Genomic DNA, 19,277 nt, shown 5'->3' on the forward strand with positions numbered 1-19,277 from the left:
TGAATCAGATAAGTGAGTGGAGTATGGCTTTAGGGAGGAGATTGTGTATAGCAGGGTGATGTTCAATTGTCTAACTCCCAGTAGGAAGACAGAATTACATTTACTGAGCACCCGCTATGTGTCAAATGGCAGCATATCTGTATGCCTTACCAACATTGTGAGTGAACTGAAAGTATTAGTTGCTCAGTCGTGTTGGACTCTTTGCAACCTATGGACTGTAGCCTGCCAGGCTCCTCTGTCCATGGAATTCTCCAGGAAAGAGTACTGAACTGGGTAGCCATTCCCTTCTCCAGGAGATCTTCCCAACCCAGGGATTGAACCTGGGTCTCCCCCATTGCAGGCAGATTCTTTGCCGTCTGAGCCACCAAGATTGACTGTAATCCTCCCAACAATGGTTATTTTACAAATGAGGAAACTGTCTTACTCATGCAAAGTTTCTTGCCAAGGTCTCATAGCTAATAAATGCTGGGCCTGGAAACTGAATCTAACCTGTTTGTTTGGAATCCCAAGCAATTTCCACTACCCAGGATGACTTGGTAGAAGAAAACATGAAGCATACAGACAAAAAATTTTTTGGAAAGGAGTTATAAAGCACTGTCATATACTAGTTTTAATTCTTCCGGTAGTTTGCCCAGAAGTCATTTTATTAACTCATTTTATAGATAAGGAAACTGAGACCCAGGGTGTGATCTGCCTGAGGTTACACAATTGCTTAGAGAGCCAGGGCTCAGTCCAGGTGTCTCTGACTTAATCCTGTGCTCTTTCCATCAAAGGGAATTTCCTTTGTGTACCTCTCCATTATATGTATTCAGTTGATCTCTTGCTGCATTTTAGGGCTGTCTCCTCTCCTTCCCCCTTTCATGGCTGAAGTTGGCCTCTTCCTTAGTTGATCAGACTCCAAGTGTTATTTTTCACACCAGTTCTCCTAGGAGCCATTTCCTTCTTCCCCCCAGCCTGGAACCAGAGATGACTTCCTGGATGGTCCCTGGGCCTTCATCTGTATTGCTTGTCACGAAGAGCAAGAGCTCTATCATTTATGTGACTGTCACAAAAGAGAGGGAAGATCTGATTGATGCTTATCTGACAAATGCAGTCTGCATTGACCTGTCTGCTCAGATCTGCCTCTGGCAGCTGCCTGCTGGGGTGGTTTTTACCTCTCTTTTGAATGTCTGTGTAGCCCCTGCCTTCCTTTTGAAAAGATCTCCTTGGGGGCTCCCATCTGAATCTATCTTCCAATTGAACTCAGCTCTCTGCCTCTCCCTGTTCTCACACCATCTTCTGGGAAAGCTGCACTGAGTGCGCATGAGCAGAGGTTGACAGTAGAGTATGGCAAATGCTAGGAAAGAGATCTCAGGTGCTGGGGATGTTCTTCTTTTCTTTTTAAATTATGTCTGTTTATTTTTAATTGATTGATGATGGCTTTACAAGACTGGTTTTGATTTCTGCCACACTGGGGATGCTTTTCTATTCACCCTAAAATTGTTGTGGGCTTTCCCAGTGGCTCAGTGATAAAGAATCCGCCTGCAATGCAGGAGTCACAGGAGACACAGGTTCAATCCATGGGTCAGGAAGATCCCCTGGAGGAGGGCATGGCAACCCATTCCAGTATTCTTGCCAGGAAAAAAACCTCATGGACAGAGGAGCCTGGCAGGCTACAGTTCATGAGGTCACAAAGAGTCGGACACAACTGAGCATGTATGCACTAAAATTGATGTGGTTTTTATTTTCTTTAAGCCCAGTCCAATCTGAAAGTCATCAGATGACAGAAGTTCTAGTAATGATGCTCCAACTGACTTGCTGGGTGACCTTTGACAAATCAGTTCTCTTTGTGGAGCCTTGATTATTTTTTCCCCTGAAAATGAGGGGAGTGTGTCAGACCAGGAACTGAAACTGTTTTTTTACTCTTGGCTCACACCTATGGCAGACATAGCTTAATAAAGGCAAGCACTTTACCTACTAATTCTATACAAGGCCAGTATAGTTTTTTCCGTACACTGTACGTATGAAGCACCCTTATACACGTTTTCTTATTGAAAAACATAGCAGCCTTCTGCAGTAGGTAATGTGATCACATCATAGATGAGGACACTGAAGCTCAGAGTTTAGGTTACTTGTCCAATTTCATACACTGAGTTACTGCAAAAGCTTGGGACCAAGATCCAGACTTTTTTGTTATGATAAAGCTGCCACTCTAAAATCTCTTCTAATTCCAGAAATCTAAGAGTGCAAGCAGCTGCACTTGCAAAAAATGAAGACCAATAATACAACATTTACATCAAAGTTTGGCACACGGCAAATGCTCAATAAACGTTTACAGAAAAGAGTAACATGCCCAAGGATTTAATCTAGGTTCAGTGTTGACAGGGTGTAAGGATAAATAAAACTCAGATGAATCCAGAAGGAGGGATAGACAGTTAATTGTCAAATAAGCTCAAATTATGGAGCCCAGATCAGGGAGGGGGCACTTGACTACAGAAGTGAATTAAAGAAACCAGTGAATTAATATTTATTGAGTACCTCCCATAGGTCAAGAAACCACACCAGCTTATTTACATATGATAAATGTTCACTCTGTTGGTACCATCACTTAGTGAAGTAGGTGGTATTTTCTTGGTTTCAAGGTAAAAATACTGTGGCTTAGAAAGCTGATATAACTCACCCAAGAATTCAGCCAAGGAATAGAGCAGGGATTTTTACTTTTCCCTTATTACAGCATAAAGTGAAGTTGCTCAGTCGTGTCTGACTCTTTGTGACCCCATGGACTGTAGCCTACCAGGTTCCTTCATCCATGGGATTTTCCAGGCAAGAATACTGGAGTGGGTTGCCATTTCCATCTCCAGGAGATCTTCCCGACCCAGGGATTGAACCAAGGTCTCCCACATTGTAGGCAGGCACTTTACCATCTGAGCCACCAGGGAAGTCCTTATTATAGCATGGTACTAAGTTAATCTCAGCTGTTAGCTATGAGTCCTGGGCAGATCCTCGTAACTTCTGGCTCTTAGTTCCTTTCTTGCTCCAATGGGAATAGTAATCACTGCCCTTCCAATTGAATCTTCCAGGTCTATTTATAGGGTAAAATAAGATCAAGGAAATGGGTAAGGATTAAATCTGTGTTTTAGTAAAGTTATTTTTTGACCAGGAGATCTCTCTCTTCTCACTTCTGGAGATCTCTCCTAAGGAAATAAATTGTTGTGTTGTTCAGTTGCTAAGTCATGTCTGACTCTCTGCTGCCTCGTGGACTGCAGCACACCAGGCTCCTCTGTCCCCTACTATCTCCCAGAGTTTGCTTAAATTCATGTCTGTTGAGTTGGTGGTACTATCTAACCATTTCATCCTCTGTCATCCCCTTCTGCTTTTGCCTTAAATCTTTCCCAGCATCAGAATCTTTTCCGGTGAGTCAGCTCTTCCCATTAGGAGGCCAAAGTATCAGAGCTTCAGCTTCAGCATCAGTCCTTCCAGTGAATATTCAGGCTTGATTTCCTTTAGGATCGACTGGCTTGATCTCCTTGCTGTCCAAGTGACTCTCAAGAGTCTTTTCCAGCACAACAGTTCAAAAGCATCAATTCTTTGGTGCTAAGCCTTCTTTTGGAGAAGGCAATGGCACCCTACTCCAGTACTTTTGCCTAGAAAATCCCATGGACAGAGGAGCCTGGTAGGCTGCAGTCCATGGGGTCACTAAGAGTCGGACACAACTGAGCGACTTCACTTCACTTTTCACTTTCATGCATTGGAGAAGGAAATGGCAACCCACTCCAGTGTTCTTGCCTGGAGAATCCCAGGGACGAGAAGCCTGGTGGGCTGCCGTCTATGGGGTCGCACAGAGTCAGACACGACTGAAGCAACTTAGCAGCAGCAGTAGCAGCAGCAAGCCTTCTTTATGGTCTAATTCTCACATCTGTACATGACTAATGAAAAAATCATAACTTTGACTATACAGACCTTTGTTGATAAAGTGATGTCTCTGCTTTTTAATATACTATCTAGTTTTATTGTAGCTTTCTTTCCAAGGAGCAAGCATCTCTTAATTTCATCCTGTAATCACTGTCTGCAGTGATTTTGGAGTCCAAAAAAATAAAATCTGTCACTGCTTCTACTTTTCCCCCTTCCATTTGCCATGAAGTGTTGGAACTGGATAGTTTTTTGAATGTTGAGTTTTAAGACAGCTTTTTCACTTTCTTCTTTCACCCGCATCAAAAGGCTCTTTAGTTCCTTTTCACTTTCTGCCATTAGAGTGGTATCATGTGCATATATGAGGTTGTTGCTGTTTCTCCTGGCAATCTTGATTCTAGCTTGTGATTCATCCAACCCAGCATTTTGCATGACGTACTCTGTATATAAGTTAAATAAGCAGGGTAACAATATATAGCCTTACTGTACTCCTTTCTCAATTTTGAACAAGTCAGTATTTCCATGTCTGGTTTGAACTGTTTCTTGACCCACACACAAGTTTCTCAGGAGGCAGATAAGGTGGTCTGGTATTCCCATCTCTAAGAATTTTCCATAGTTTGTTGTGATCCACACAGTCAAAGGCTTTAGCACAGTCTTAATGAAGCAGAAGTAGATGTTTTTCTGGAATTCCTGTGCTTTCTCCATGATGCAACGAATGTTGGGAATTTGATCTCTGGTTCCTCTGCCTCTTTGAAACCCAACTTGTACATCTGGAAGTTCTCCATGCATGTAGTGCTGAAGCCTATCTTGAAGGATTTTGAGCATAACCTTGCTAGCATGTGAAATGAGAGTAATTATATGGTAGTTTAAACATTCTTTGGCATTGCCTTTCTTTGGGGTTGGAATGAAAACTGACTTTTTCCAGTACTGGGGCCACTGCTGAGTTTTCCAAATTTGCTGACATATTGAGTACAGCACTGTAACAGCATCATCATTTAGGACTTTAAAAAGCTCAGCTTGAATTCCAGTACCTCCACTAACTTTGTTCATAGTAATGCTTCTTAAGACACACTTCACTTCACATTTCAGGATATCTGGATCTAAGTGAGTGATAACCACACCATCATGGTTATCTGGGTCATTAAGACCTTTCTTGTATAGTTCTTCCGTGTACTCTTGCCACCTCTTCTTGTAACAGTGACCAAAACCATCTCAAAGAAAAAGAAATGCAAATAGGCACAGTGGTTGTCTGAAGATGCTTTACTAATAGCTGAGGAAAGAAGAGAAGTGGAAGGCAAAGGAGAAAAGGAAAGATATGCCCAACTGAGTGCAGAGTTCCAGAGTATAACTTTTCAATAAACATTGCTGAGAAATAAGAGGAGAATGATACAATGGGAAATACTAGAGATCTCCTCAAGAAAATTCAAGATATCAAGGGAACATTTCATGCAAGGATGGGCATAATAAAGAAGTAAATAGGAAAGAGAACAAATATTTATGTAAAGAAATGGTCACTCTAACTTAATTTATAATAATCGAGAACAGAAAAATAAATATACAACTTTAAAGAATTGGTCATGTGATACAACCATAGGGCTAAATAAGGTGTAGTCAATTGAAATGATATTTACAAGAATTTTTAAAGTCTCAGTAAGATGTTTATGATATAATGTTAAGTGAAAAGGAGTAGGATACAAAACTAAAGATCTCAGCTACTAAAATACACATGGAAGATATAGACTCGAGAGTATGGTATGCTGTCATTTATATATATATATATATAAAGTATGAATAGACTTCTATGCTTATATATGCAAAGACTATCTTTGAAGGATACATAAATTGTTAACATGTTTGCCTCTGGGGAGAGGAACTAGAGATTGGGAATCAGGGGTGGAAGCAAGACTTACTTTTCACTGTAAACCTTTAGGTTCCATATTACTTACTTTTTATGCTGAAAGTTAAGAAAATAATGCAAATGACAAATGGTGATAAAATAATAGTAATTTTACTATATGATAACTTGCAAATTGTAAAGTTTGAATTACTTTTAGTGTAATATAAATGTTTTCAATATATATTATTTATATATATATATAAAGAGTAATGCATACGCTGGTTTATTACAAAAGTGTAAAAGGATACGACTTAGGAACAGCCAGGTGGAAGAGATGCATAGGGCAGGGTATGGGGAAAGGGAGGTCTTGGAGCTTCCATGGCCTCTCCAGGTGTGCCACCCTTCCAACACATCAATGTCATCACCAGCCTGGAAGATGTCCACCCCATTTGGATAGGGTTGTTTACGAAGACTTCGTTCCTGCAGGCATGATTGATTAAGTCATTGGCCTTTAGTCATCAGCTTGATCTCCATCCCTTCTACCCTCGCCAGAGGTTAGCAGGTGATGCTGAAAGTTCCAATCTAACTGTGTGGTTGGTTCCTCTGGCAACAAGCCCCTACTCTGAGGTTGTCCTGGAGTCCCAGTCACCAGTCATCTCATTAGCATACAACAAGACACTTAATCACTTGCACTTCCAGAGATTCCAAAGGCTTTAGGAGCTCTGCCTGGAACCAGGTACCCAGACCAAATACGTATCTTTTATTATATCACAGTACTCAATAAATCAGAGAAGGTGATGGCACCCAACTCCAGTACTCTTGCCTGGAAAATCCTATGGATGAAGAAGCCTGGTGGGCTGCAGTCCATGGGGTCACTAAGAGTCGGACACAACTGAGCGACTTCACTTTCACTTTTCACTTTCATGCATTGGAGAAGGAAATGGCAACCCACTCCAATGTTCTTGCCTGGAGAATCCCAGGGACGGGGGAGCCTGGTGGGCTGCTGTCTCTGGGGTCACACAGAGTTGGACACGACTGAAGTGACTTAGCAGCAGCAGCAGCAGCACTCAATAAATGGTAACTGTTACATGGTTATTGTCACCACCATGTCCCTCATGGAAAATAACGAGTACTTAACAAGTATTTACTGATATTAAGGCCAGGTATACCACAATATATATACTGTTTAAGTTAAATAATAGGATATAATTTCAAAATAGATGATACTCTGGTGTGTGAAAAAATAAAGGAGGAAATGTACTTCAAATATTAACGATGGCAGTTTCTGAGTGGATGGGGTATCTAGTAATTTAAAATTTTTCTTTTTTATAGTCTTGTGTTTTTCCCTAACATTTAATAATGGATATATACTTTCAAAGGTGAAATTTTCTCTTGTAAACAAAGATGACCGGTAGCAGAGCGGAGGATGGTGTGAGGTCGTGATTGCTTCCCTTGTCTTGGATAGAAAAAAAGCATAATTCCTTTGACTTGCCAGTTCTAGAAATGAGCTCTGCATCTTGTGCAATGAAAAACTGAAAAGTTCGGGCTATGAGACAGTTGCTGCTAAGTCGCTTCAGTCCCTATCCGACTCTGCAACCCCATAGACGGCAGCCCACCAGGCTCCCCCGTCCCTGGGATTCTCCAGGCAAGAACACTGGAGTGGGTTGCCATTTCCTTCTCCAGTTGGATCAGGCCAATTGTTCCCCTCCAGTCTCACCTTTTTCTTTCGTGTAAATGCTATGTCTGAGTCTCCAAGTGTCCTGGGCATGTTCCACACCTGCCTAGTGAGCCTTGCCAAGGGGCAGACTGATACAGTGGTGGGCGTGTAGGTCCCAATAAAGCCTTGAGAGCTGGGAGAAAAAGAGAAGGAAGAGAAGAGGCCACTGAAGGTTTGTGGTGGCCTATTTAAGGAAGTATTATTAAGGGCTGCTAATAATCATACATATTCATCTGGCTTTTCTTCAAGAGAGCTTTTCACCTTCTGCATTTGTCAGCTTCTTATCTTTATAGCTCAACTGAGAGGCCCAGAGAGATAAATCCATCTCTCTTTCTTTTCTTTTGAGGAAAAGGCAGGAATTCCTAAAGAGGATGACACTCTGGACATCTTATGTCAGGGCTGTCCTTCCGCCCTCCTCTTGACTACACACCCCACCCTCCTGAGTACCCAGTGTTAAGCAGAAGGAGTGATGGCAGGTGAAGAAGTAGGGTCCCTGCAGAAAAAGAAATAAAAAAGCAAGTAAGACTATGGGACCAAGTGCTCGATTATGGATGGCTTTCAGACTCAAATCATTCTAGAAAAGGAGAGGATAGTGGCGGGACTGTGAGTGCTGAGGTCTCAGGGAAGGTCTGGCATGTAATAAATACTTGCCAGAGGAATGAATGAACAAATGAACAGGTAAATAAATGAAGGAACTAGGCTTTGAAGGATTTGGAATAATAATAACTTATATTCACACCTGTTGGGATTTACCAGCTTATGAAGATCTTACTCCTTGTTTTCTCATTTGAGTCCTGTAATAGCCCTGTGAGAAAAGCAGGGCAGAAATTGTTCTCCCCATTTTCCAGATTATGAGATTGGGCCCCAGAGTGGTGATGTGACTTTTATTAATTCAGTATACATTTACTGAGTGCTGATTACATACTAGGACTTGTGCTGAAACTAGAGAAATACATTAAGAAATGAAATACATTAGGTCCAAGATGCTTGGTCTAAAGGAGAAGCTGGAATAGTAAACAGTTCTGAAATGATACAAGTGCTATTGGAGCGCACTGGGAGCCTAGGGCCAGGAGTGCATCCTCTGCCCTGCCCAGGGGAGGTGAACCTTCACATGGATCTGCGAGGTTGAACAGGAGTTTATTTGAAGCAGAAGAGTATTGTGGGCAGAAAGAATACAGAGCTAAAGGGACAGAAGCAAGAAATAACAGCGTATTTGGAGTGGAGTATAATTTGGTATGGGCTTCCCTGGTGGCTCAGTGATAAAGAATCCACCTGCTAATGCAGGAAACACAGGTTTGATCTCTGGGTTGGGAAGATCCCCTGGAGAAGTAAATGACAATCCACTCCAGTATTCTTGCCTGGGAAATCCCATGGACAGAGGAGCCTGGTGGGCTACAGTCTGTGGGGTTGCAAAAGAGTTAGACATGATTTAGCAACTAAACCACCACAACAACAGCATAATTCTATAAAAAGTAGCACAGGTTGGTAGGGAGAAGCCTTAGGGGAAGGTAAAATTTAGAGAATTTATTCTTTGGTTGGTTGGTTCTTTGTCAAGTTGAAAAGTTTGGGCTTGATCTTTAGAACTATAGGGAGCCATAAATGTTTTTGAAACAGGAGAATGAGAGCCCTGTGTTGGCTTTTCCTGGAATGTTCAAACATTTGCTGTCTTGACCTTCCTCCCTCTAGCCACTCCAAAACTCAGCTTAGGAGCTGTCTCCTACAGGAACCTCTCCTTGACCACCATGTCTTCAGAAGGTTAGGTGCTTCTGATGAGCTTCCTCAGCCAAGGCTTCCCTCTGTCTTATCACTTATCCTCTGCTTTGTTACTTTGTGTTTGAGTTTTTACTCTAATCTGCGGCCACTCAGAGGTCAGACACCATGTCTGATTCATATTTGTATTCTTTGTGCCCAGCACAGTACTTGACTCAGAACAGTGTGCTCAGTAAATATTTGCTGAAGGAATATTTGGGAGGAGCTGGTTCCACCCCAATCCTGGGTTCCACCCCAATCCTGAGATAACATTTGGGGCAGGTTCAGTGCGGGGGTGATTCTGAGTAGTGTATTTCCTCAGTGATCCTGGGGTGGGGAGTGAGTGTGTGAATGGGTGTGTGACCATTAAAAGTTAGGTGACTCAGAGTGACACTGGAAATGTGTTCCTGAGTGACCACAGGTCTCTCCTGCAGATGGCTTCAGTGACCGATGGTAAAGCCGGAGTCAAAGATGCTTCTGACCAGAATTTTGACTACATGTTCAAACTGCTCATCATTGGCAACAGCAGTGTCGGCAAAACTTCCTTCCTCTTCCGCTATGCCGATGACACCTTCACCCCAGCCTTCGTCAGCACCGTGGGCATCGACTTTAAGGTGAAGACAGTCTACCGCCACGAGAAGCGAGTGAAGCTGCAGATTTGGGTGAGTCCTGGGCATCTTGGGCAGAAGTGTCCCGAGAGCTGACTCGCTTGCTAGTACAACGGCTGGGCAGTGGGGCCAGTTTAGAACTTTGCTGGGGTTTATGACGTTAGGCCCCAGTGCTATTGCATGTCTGGCCCCTGGACTGTCCCTTGCTGATTTTATACGTTTGCTCTCATCTGGGGACTCAGTTGCTTCTGCTGCTTAACTGTCCAAGAGGTTTTATCCTGGATTATACAGATAAGCGACCAAGAGACTGGGCTTTGGAGTTATAGGCCTGGATTCAGATTTAAGTTTTGCCAATTACTAGTCATGGAACCTGGACTAAGTTACTTAACCTCTCTAGGCCAGGCTTTCCTCTTCGGGGATTATAATGACATCTATATCATAGGGTTGGTGAGTGCTTAGCATAGTTCCTGGAACATAATAAATGTACAGTAAATGTTAGTTACTGTGTCCATAATCTATCACTGTGTAATCACCTTAAAACTTGATGGCTTAAAACAATAATTCATTAACACACAGTTCTATGGATTGAATATTTGGGAGTGGCTTGGTTTCTGGCTTGCAATCTATTATGAGGTTGCTGGCAGATGTTGGTTTGGGTTGCAGTCATCTGAAGGCTTGAGTGGACCTGGAAGATTCCTTTCCAAGGTGGCTTACTCATGTGTCTGGCACTGGGCTTTAGTAGGAGACCTTTGTTCCTTCCTACATGGCTCTCTTCATACAATGTCTTAATGACATGGAGCTAGCTTGTCCTAGGGGGAGAGATCCAAGAAACCAAATCGAAAGTGGTGATGTCTCTAATTAGAGTATGCTATTGGTCACTAATTCAGTGTAGAAGGAACCTATACAAAAGTATGAATCCTGGGAGGTGAGGATTATTGGGGACCATCTTGGAAACTGGCTACCACAGCTACTATTATTGGTATTTACCAGTGTACTAATAAAATATATACATATTTGAGATGATAATAGCAGCATGTACATCATATACTTTTTGATAATGAATTAGCATTGAGATTGGAAATTTAAAAAATCTGTGATTTAAAGTATTCAAAATGTATTATTTATTATCAGTCCACTCAACATTAATACATTGTACATATATGTTATTAGTATAATCCGTATAGTGCTTTTTGTTTTACAATTTTTCCCATGTATTAATAGTATCTCACAACCCCATGGGACAGATATTCAGAGCATAATTAATTTACTTTAAGTTGACCACACAGCTACAAAGTGAGATTCCAACGCAGATCTTCTGATTCTAAAGTATGAGTTTTTTTTCTCTACACTGTGTCCATTAAGTATTATAGAGCCCATGTTTCCACTTGTGGTCATATTAAGTATTAATTTATATACAGATAAAAGTTTATTTTGTTTATTTATTCTCTATTAAAAGCATCAAGGAATCATAAACCATTGGAAATGGGAGAAACTATGCAGGCCATTTAGTTCATTGGTTCTAGAAGTGTGGTGTCCAGATCAACAGCATCAGCACCATTAGGAATTTGTTAGAGATGCAGAATCTCAGGTCCCTCCTCACAGCCAGAAAATCAGGAACTCTGGGGTATAGCCGAATAATGTGCTATAACAAACCATCCGGGTGTTTTGAGGTAGGCTAAAATTGAAGAACCACTGATCTAGTTTAACTACCTCATGGTGAGGATCAATCAGCATTTATTAAGTGCCTATTATGTGCCGGTGCTTCCATTTGTGTAGCCTGACGTCCTCCCTGCAGCCGGTGCACAGAGGGGGCTGAAAGCACAGGATATTTGGGGCATGGCGAGCAATCCAGTGAAAATGGAGCAAGGCCGAGAAAGTGCCAGGAGGGGATGCCAAGAGAAATTTGCTGGAGAGGCTGTCGGGTGGCAGTTTGGGGGTTAGAGAGATCTTAATGCTGCTGCTGCTAAGTTGCTCCAGTTGTGTCTGACTCTGTGTGACCCCACAGACGGCAGCCCACCAGGCTCCCCCGTCCCTGGGATTCTCCAGGCAAGAACACTGGAGTGGGTTGTCATTTCCTTCTCCAATGCATGAAAGTGAAAAGTGAAAGTGAAGTCACACAGTCGTGTCTGACTCTTTTCGACCCCATGGACTGCAGCCTACCAGGCTCCTCCGTCCATGGGATTTTCCAGGCAAGAGTACTGGAGTGGGGTGCCATTGCTTCTCTGTAGAGAGACCTTAGACAACAAATAAAAGGTTCTTGACATGGGTCGGAGGCTACATGCCTGATTATTCCTTAGGGAGCTGAAGAAACTTACTGGAGTTTATTATCTTTGAATACAAAATCAGTGTATACTAATATTTGCTATATGGATTGACACAGATGTCTTCATTTGATCTCCACATTAGACGATCGTATATCCTACACTCAAATACTCTTCAGGTAGAAGGAGACAGTCTATATTCTACACTCAAACACTCATCAGGTGGAAGGAGACAAGTCTGTCCTTCTAAGGGATTGGCAGTGGTGGCTCCCTCACTCTTTTATTCATTTTCAGCCCATTATGAGCTTTTGCAGTTTTCCTGTGCCTCATTAAGTGGGTTTATTGATTGTACTATCTATTTTTAACGAAATGAACCCCCATGATATATATGTAGCTTTAAAAGAAACCCACAAAGAAGCTTCTGATTGAGGACTATACTAATTATAGTGAGCCTAAGTGAGCACTTTTCACTTTCATGCATTGGAGAGGGAAATGGCAACCCACTCCAGTGTTCTTGCCTGGAGAATCCCAGGGACAGGGAAGACTGGTGGGGTGCCATCTATGGGGTCGCACAGAGTCGGACACGACTGAAGCGACTTAGCAGCAGCAGCAGCAGCAAGTGAGCACAGAAAATGGCTAGACATGTTTCCCCAACACCTAGCACAAGTTCAATGTTAGCCACGTTTTGAGGTAAAATCAATGACAATCTAATATGATCTGACATAAGCACATTGCTTTTGCTAAAAAAAAATTAGCAAAGATTTTTTTGTGTGTGTATGTTTGTATGCATATGTACTTTCTGTAGCAGAAAATAAACATTTCTGTACTGTTCATAAATGCATTAAAATGTAAGCATTTGAATATTGCCTTTGTCATTGTAATGTATTTTAATATCTTTTGTGTATTGAAGCAGGCAGATATATAGGCTTTGGCAAGTCACTCCACTTCTATGAGTAGATAATAATCCTCAACTGTAAAGGTCTCACAGGTTTGTTGAGGGGAAGCTATACGTGATAACATAGTATTGTGCCTGGCACATACTAGAATACAGTAAAAGTTAGGTTCTGTCCTCTCTCTGCTCCTGCCGCTCATGCAGACAATGACTGACTTCCCTCCCAAGGTTTCCCACCTGTGGTTCCAGAAGTGCTGGAACGGCATCCAGGGATTCATTAGCACTGTATGAAGCGTTCAATTAAATTTCTCAAGCTCATTCAGTCTCTCCCAGGGGATTTCAAAAAGCCATTGTCAGGGTGGAAGGTGGAGAGGGAAGAAGAGGAGGTTAATATTGCTGAGCAGGACCATTCACAAAAGGAGTTTCTACCATCTCTGGGGGATCGTGAGGGTACTGGTGGTGCCTTGTTTCCCAGCGTCCCTTACCATATAAGTCCTTGAGAGCCTCTTCTGTGTCCGGAAAGGTTAATTATTGCGGACTAGAGAAGATAATCTGACTGAGGAGGTAAGGGTAGGGGAGAAATCTCATTAATAGAGAGTGAGAGCATGCACAGGTGTGGAGGGAGGAGGGAGAATTGGTAACTGCACAGCAACAGACCCGACTAGAGGCCACTTACTGCTCAGGTGCTAGTTGCCAAGCAACCCCTGGGGACCTGTGGGAAGAGAAGGGTGGAAGTTGGCCTTCCACTGCCTCCATGTAGAGCCCATTGTGAGGGCTATTGGGTCTGAGGGAAGGGAAGAATCTGGGGGTCTGTGACATGATGGAGCCAACCCAGGAATCCTGGGTTTTAGTCCTGGCTCTGCCCTGCAGTGTGGTCATTGTGTGATCTGGAGTAACTCTTCCCCTCCATGGGCCTGTGTCCCCAAAGATCAAAAGGAGAAAATAATCCTCTCTCTTCTTGCCTCATGGGATGTTGTGAAGTTCAAGGGAAGACATAGAAAGTAAAGTCCAAGGAGAATTGTGACGCTTTGAGTAGATTGGGATTATGGATATTGTCAGCCATGTGAATTCTCCCTGTATGTGCTTTGAATCATTCTTTGTGTCTTCACATCTTCCCTCTGACCCAAGGAGGTAGTTATCTCCTTAAAGAATGGGTGGTTGGGCTTTTCTGGTGGCTCAGTGATAAAGAATCCACCTGCCAGGGCAGGAAGATATGGGTTTGATCTCTGATCCGGGAAGATCTCACAAGCTACAGGGTAACTAAGCCTGTGCACCACCACTACTGAACCTATGCTCGAGAGCCTGCGAGCCGCAAATGCTGAAGCCCACACGCCCTACAGCCTCTGCTCTGCCACAAAAGAAGCCGCTGCAGTGAGGAGCCCATGCACCACAACTAGAGTAGCCCCTGTTCATCACAACAGCCCATGCAGCAATAAAGACCCAGCACAGCCAAAAAGAAATCAAATTATATGTATCTGTGCTTAGTTGCTCAGTCTTGTCTGACTCTTGGCGATCCCATGAACTTTAGCCGGCCAGGCTCCTCTGTCCATGGGATTCTCCAGGCAAGAATACTGAAGTGGCTTGCCATGCCCTCTGCCAGGGGATCTTCCCAACCCAGGGATCGAACCCAGGTCTCCTGCATTGCAGGCAGATTCTTTACTGTCTGAGCCACCAGGGATGTATATATATATACCCCACCAATATAGGTGGTTGAGCCCAGAGATGTCAAATTACTTGTGCAGAGCCAAACAGTAAACTCCATTCTTTTATTCATTCAGTAGACATTTATCTGGTACTCCCTCTGTGCTAGGCACTGTGCTAGCTGTGGGGAAATACTCTTTCTACTCTCTTGGAGTTTTCATTGAAGTAGGGGAGGTAGACACTAAGTATCATTGTTCAGTCGCTCAGTCCTGTCTGACTCTTTGCAACCCCGTGGATTTCAGCATGTCAGGCTTCTGTGTACATCACCAACTCCCGGAGCTTGCTCAAACTCATGTCCATAGAGTCGGTGATGCCATCCAACCATCTCATCCTTTATCGTCCCCTTCTCCTCCTACCTTCAATCTTTCCCAGCATCAGGGTCTTTTCCAGTGAGTCAACTCTGCATCAGGTGGCCAAAGTAGACTCTAAGTATATGAATGAAAAATATCTAATTTCATCTGTGATAAGGGCCATGAGGAAAAAAAAAAATCAACTTATTTCAAACTCCAGCACTGAGGTGCTGAGCTCAGGAATCACTAAACTGTGACTTGGGTCTCGTCCCCACCTTGCAACTGGGGCTCAGGCTCAATTCTACTCACAATTTAAAAGGCTCACTCCAGGCCTGGTCTCTGTCAGGGGATGCAATGGAAGGGTCCTCCACTGTGGAAGGCCAGGATGTCCTCTTTCTCACTCCCACTAGCGAGGCTTTTTTTTTTTTGGTGACCTTCTTGTCAGGAAGACTTAAAAATAGGTGTGTCTCTTGTGTCTGGGATTACTTGTTTAGAGACTGAGAAATGGACTGGCTGGCCCAGCATTTTTCTGTCGAGAGTTCAAGAATTCTGTGTCTTGTGAAGGATTTAAAGATCACTGTCCTCACTCCCGGGCTTGTCCTGGAATTGCTGTTCTCCACCCTCTTTTGCTTTCTCTGACCTCCCGCCTCTGAAATCCGCAGTCACTGTGGTGCTTGTGTATACCTCCGTTATTCAAGTTGTTTTGTTGTGTTGGTGGTGACTTTGGGGGAAGGGGCACTGCGCCACACAATCCCTTCCTCCGTCTTTTAGCCAGCTGTGTAAATTTTGTCAACCTCTGTCTCTCTCTCTGACTTCCTGCCTTTCTCTTATAATGACCCATATGATTACCTTGGGCTCACCTGAATGATTGAGATAATCTTTCCCATTTTAGAACCTTAATCACATTTTCTAAGTCCCTTTTCCCACGCAAGGTAATATATTCACAGGTTCTGGGGATTAAGACATGGATATCTTTCGGGGACCATTATTCTGACTACTACAGCATCTATTAATAACATGGAAAAGACATATTATAAATCCTCCCCTTTTTTCAGGGCTCTGACTCGGGTTCCCTCGTCTCTAATGAGAGCCCCCTCTGCTAACTCCCTGAAACAGGTCCTGTCTGTGGCTTAGGCTCAGACTTCCTGCTGAGAACGCCTGCCATCTTGTTTGGTGCCGACAAGCCTGTGAGCTCGGAGCTTATCACATCTCAGTCTCAGTTTAGACACGAGGAGGCTGAGATCCAGAGAGAGAGGACTTTACTAAGGGCCCATTGCAGGGTCCTTAATGCCACCTTCAGGAAGTTGAAATCTGGCCACCAGAACATAATGCAGACCCATAGAGAGACCGATGGGCAGCACAGAAGAGGCTGGAGGCTGAGTAGGAACATGAGGGCTGTGACAGGTCCCTGTGGCTTCAGGAATATGGAGACATTGCTGAGTACAACATTCCCTACTTAGCTCTTATGATATTCAGAATCGACTTTTCTAGGCAGCAAATTTCCTGGTGTGGCTGCAGAGACATGTTGACACTTTCATCTTCCCAAAGCCGGTAGGAACCAGCTGCTAGGGAAGTTTAATCTGATTTTTAAAATCACAACAAAGACTATGGGAGGTCAAATCAGAATTGCAAGCATAGTCTGCTTTTGTAATTTGCAAAAGAGTGAACCAGCAATCCTGATCAGCTCTTCTAGGGGCCTGCACATTTTGGGCCCACCACGGCCTTCCTGCCACCCAAATTGGCGTGGGAGGAAAAGAAGTAACCCATAAGCCATTTGCACATTCACTCACTCAATAAACATGTGTGCCTATTATGTGCCAGGCACTGTCATAACAGGGCAAATAAATAGCTACAATACAAAATAAATGATATAAAGGGATGAAGAAAGTGCTGCGGGAACACAGGAAAGGAGCTACTACCTCTGCCTGGGAAAGCTATTTTAGGCTTCACAAAAAGGGGCCATTTGTACTGGGTGTTGGCAATTGAGTTAAGAGGTTTTCAGGTTAGTGTTGGGGAAGATCTTTACAAGCGAAAGATGTGTGCAAAATCACGATTGCTTTCAAGGACCCATATTGTGTGTCTGGCTCTGGTAGGCTCTGCAGGGATTGGTGAGACAGTATCCCTCCTTCGAAGGAGAGGGTGGTGCTCGGGTGTGAAGAGAGGTATAACGTACACAAATAGCGATGATGCTGCAAATATTAATGATGCCTTGAGAGAGGTACAGAAAGTTTTGAGAGTTCAGAGAGGGAGTGCTCCTTCTAAACTTGAGAACATCAGAGAGGGCTCCATGGAAGAGGTGGCTTTATGGTAATGAAAGTTGGCTCTAGCATATAATAACATCCTCAGAGGCAGGGCTCTCCGTCTCTTTCATTCCCTCTGTGGTCCAGGCTAACCTCAGTTTTTGACTCTGCGGCTGCATGCTGAGATCCCTGCATTGATTTACTTGTTCAAGAAGCAGCCCAGCATGTGATCAGGGGCACAGCCTTTGGATGGAGCAACCTGTGCTCCAAAACCACTTCTGCTGCCGTCACCTAGTTCAAGTCCCATTATTTCCCTGTACTCCACTTTCCTCTTTCTAAAATACGGATAATTTTAGTAACAACTGCTTTGTGTTGTTGAGAGAATAATATGAGATAATGCTTAGCCTAGTGGCTGGTACATAGTAAATGATCCTTAGTTGGTAGCCTTGTTCTTATTAACTCTGTTACTCTCAAGGATTGATTTGTGGCAACTGAAAGTCTGAATGTGATCTGAGCTGATTCTGCATCCTTTTTAGGAGTTGAGGAACATCTACCTGAATGCTTTCTCTGACTCTCAAGCTGAGTGGTGGTGATGGCTGACTGCTTTGTCAGAGCCCTGCCCTAATGGCACATGCAGTTTAGTTGGGAAGAGAAAACAATTCAGAAGACCATTAAGCGCTAAAATGTGTGTTGCTGATAATTTTTCCTCAGGACTTTTCTTTATTTAATGAGCACAATACTATTTTGGTTTTCCTCCCCTAACCACACAGTTCCTTGTATAATTTTTAATTGTATAGCTGTAGGAAAGAAGTAGCCAAGACATTTGCTGCACAGGCTTGAACTTTTGGGTCAGCAGCTTTGTGTTACTGCCCTAACTCGGGGAGAAGTTATTTGTGTCTTACAGGGATATGTAGCTATATATTTTGTTTGTTTTTATTTGTTTTAGTCACTGAGTCATGTCTGACTGTTTGCAACCCCATGGACCTCCTGCCAGTCTTCTCTGTCTGTGGGGTTTTTCAGGCAAGAATACTGGAGTGGGTTGCCATTTCCTTCTCCAGGGGATCTTCCCAACCCAGGGATCAAACCTGCATTGGCGGCAGATTCTTTACCACTGAGCCGCTGCTATGTATTTTACAAATTGTGAAATACTGGGAATTAGTGATGTGGACAGCTTGATGTGGTCTTTAAACAACTCTCTGCAGTATTCTTTTCTGTTACCATAAATCGTATTTAAGTGCTTGCTCTCTTTTGCTTTTCAGTTGTATCAATACAATTGGTAACCCTCAACATTTTAATATTAATAAAATAAACTGTGGTGCTGAGTGTATGCAGTGGCATGCAGGAAAGGGAGAGTTCAGTACATAAAGTGGGTAAGAAAGACCTCTGGGAGGAAGGTGGGGGGCATTGCAGGGTACGGCAAGAGGAGAGGGTGTAATAGAGATAGTCCAAGCAAGAGGCGGCTCTCATAAGCTGAAATGAGGGCAGATATTAAGAGATAGGGTCAGTTGCCATGTGCTTTGTAGGATGTTCTTTCTGTGAGGTGACTGAAATCCTCCCACATCTCCCAGTCACAGCTCTTGCCTCTGCTCCGCCTCCCACTTGCTGTAGCCTTTCCAGCCACAACAAACTTCTATACGTTTGTTCGTTTATTTACTCATTCATTCATTCAGCAATATTTACATTGTGTGCACCAAGCATTGTTTCAGGTGCTACAGACACAGCAGTGAAAGTAAGAAATGGAATCCCCTTTCCCACATTCCCCTAGATTTAAGGAGGGAGACTGGCAATAAATAAATATGCAGTATGTCCTGTGATGGTAAGTACTCCAGAGGAATATGAAGCAGGTAAGGGGGATAGGCTAGGATAGGTGGGCTGTTTATAAATTTAATCAAGGTGGTCAGGGTGAACTTCACTGAACAGGGCACTTTTCAGTAAAATTCTAAAGGAGGTATAGGGTATTTGGAGGAAGAGGATCCCAGGCAGAAGGGAAGGCAAGTGCAGAAACCCCGAGGCAGGGGTATGCTTGGCACATTCCAGGGATAGTAGAAGGCCAGTGGGACTGAGCGGGAGAGTGGTCAGAGATGAAGCTGGAGT

At 43.4% G+C, this 19,277-nt stretch overlaps 1 protein-coding gene across 1 annotated transcript in view; it reads left to right on the forward strand.

Annotated features, from left to right (window-relative positions):
- RAB3B (RAB3B, member RAS oncogene family) overlaps positions 1–19,277 on the forward strand; it is a 71,025-nt gene that overhangs the window by 2,833 nt on the left and 48,915 nt on the right. Inside the window, exon 2 of the mRNA XM_061411984.1 lies at positions 9,626–9,853. Within this exon, the coding sequence (XP_061267968.1) occupies positions 9,626–9,853 (228 nt within the window). The remainder of the gene's footprint in view (positions 1–9,625; positions 9,854–19,277) is intronic.

This window comes from Bos javanicus, chromosome 3 (genome assembly GCF_032452875.1).
Source record: "Bos javanicus breed banteng chromosome 3, ARS-OSU_banteng_1.0, whole genome shotgun sequence".
Classification (NCBI taxonomy): Eukaryota; Metazoa; Chordata; class Mammalia; order Artiodactyla; family Bovidae; genus Bos; species Bos javanicus.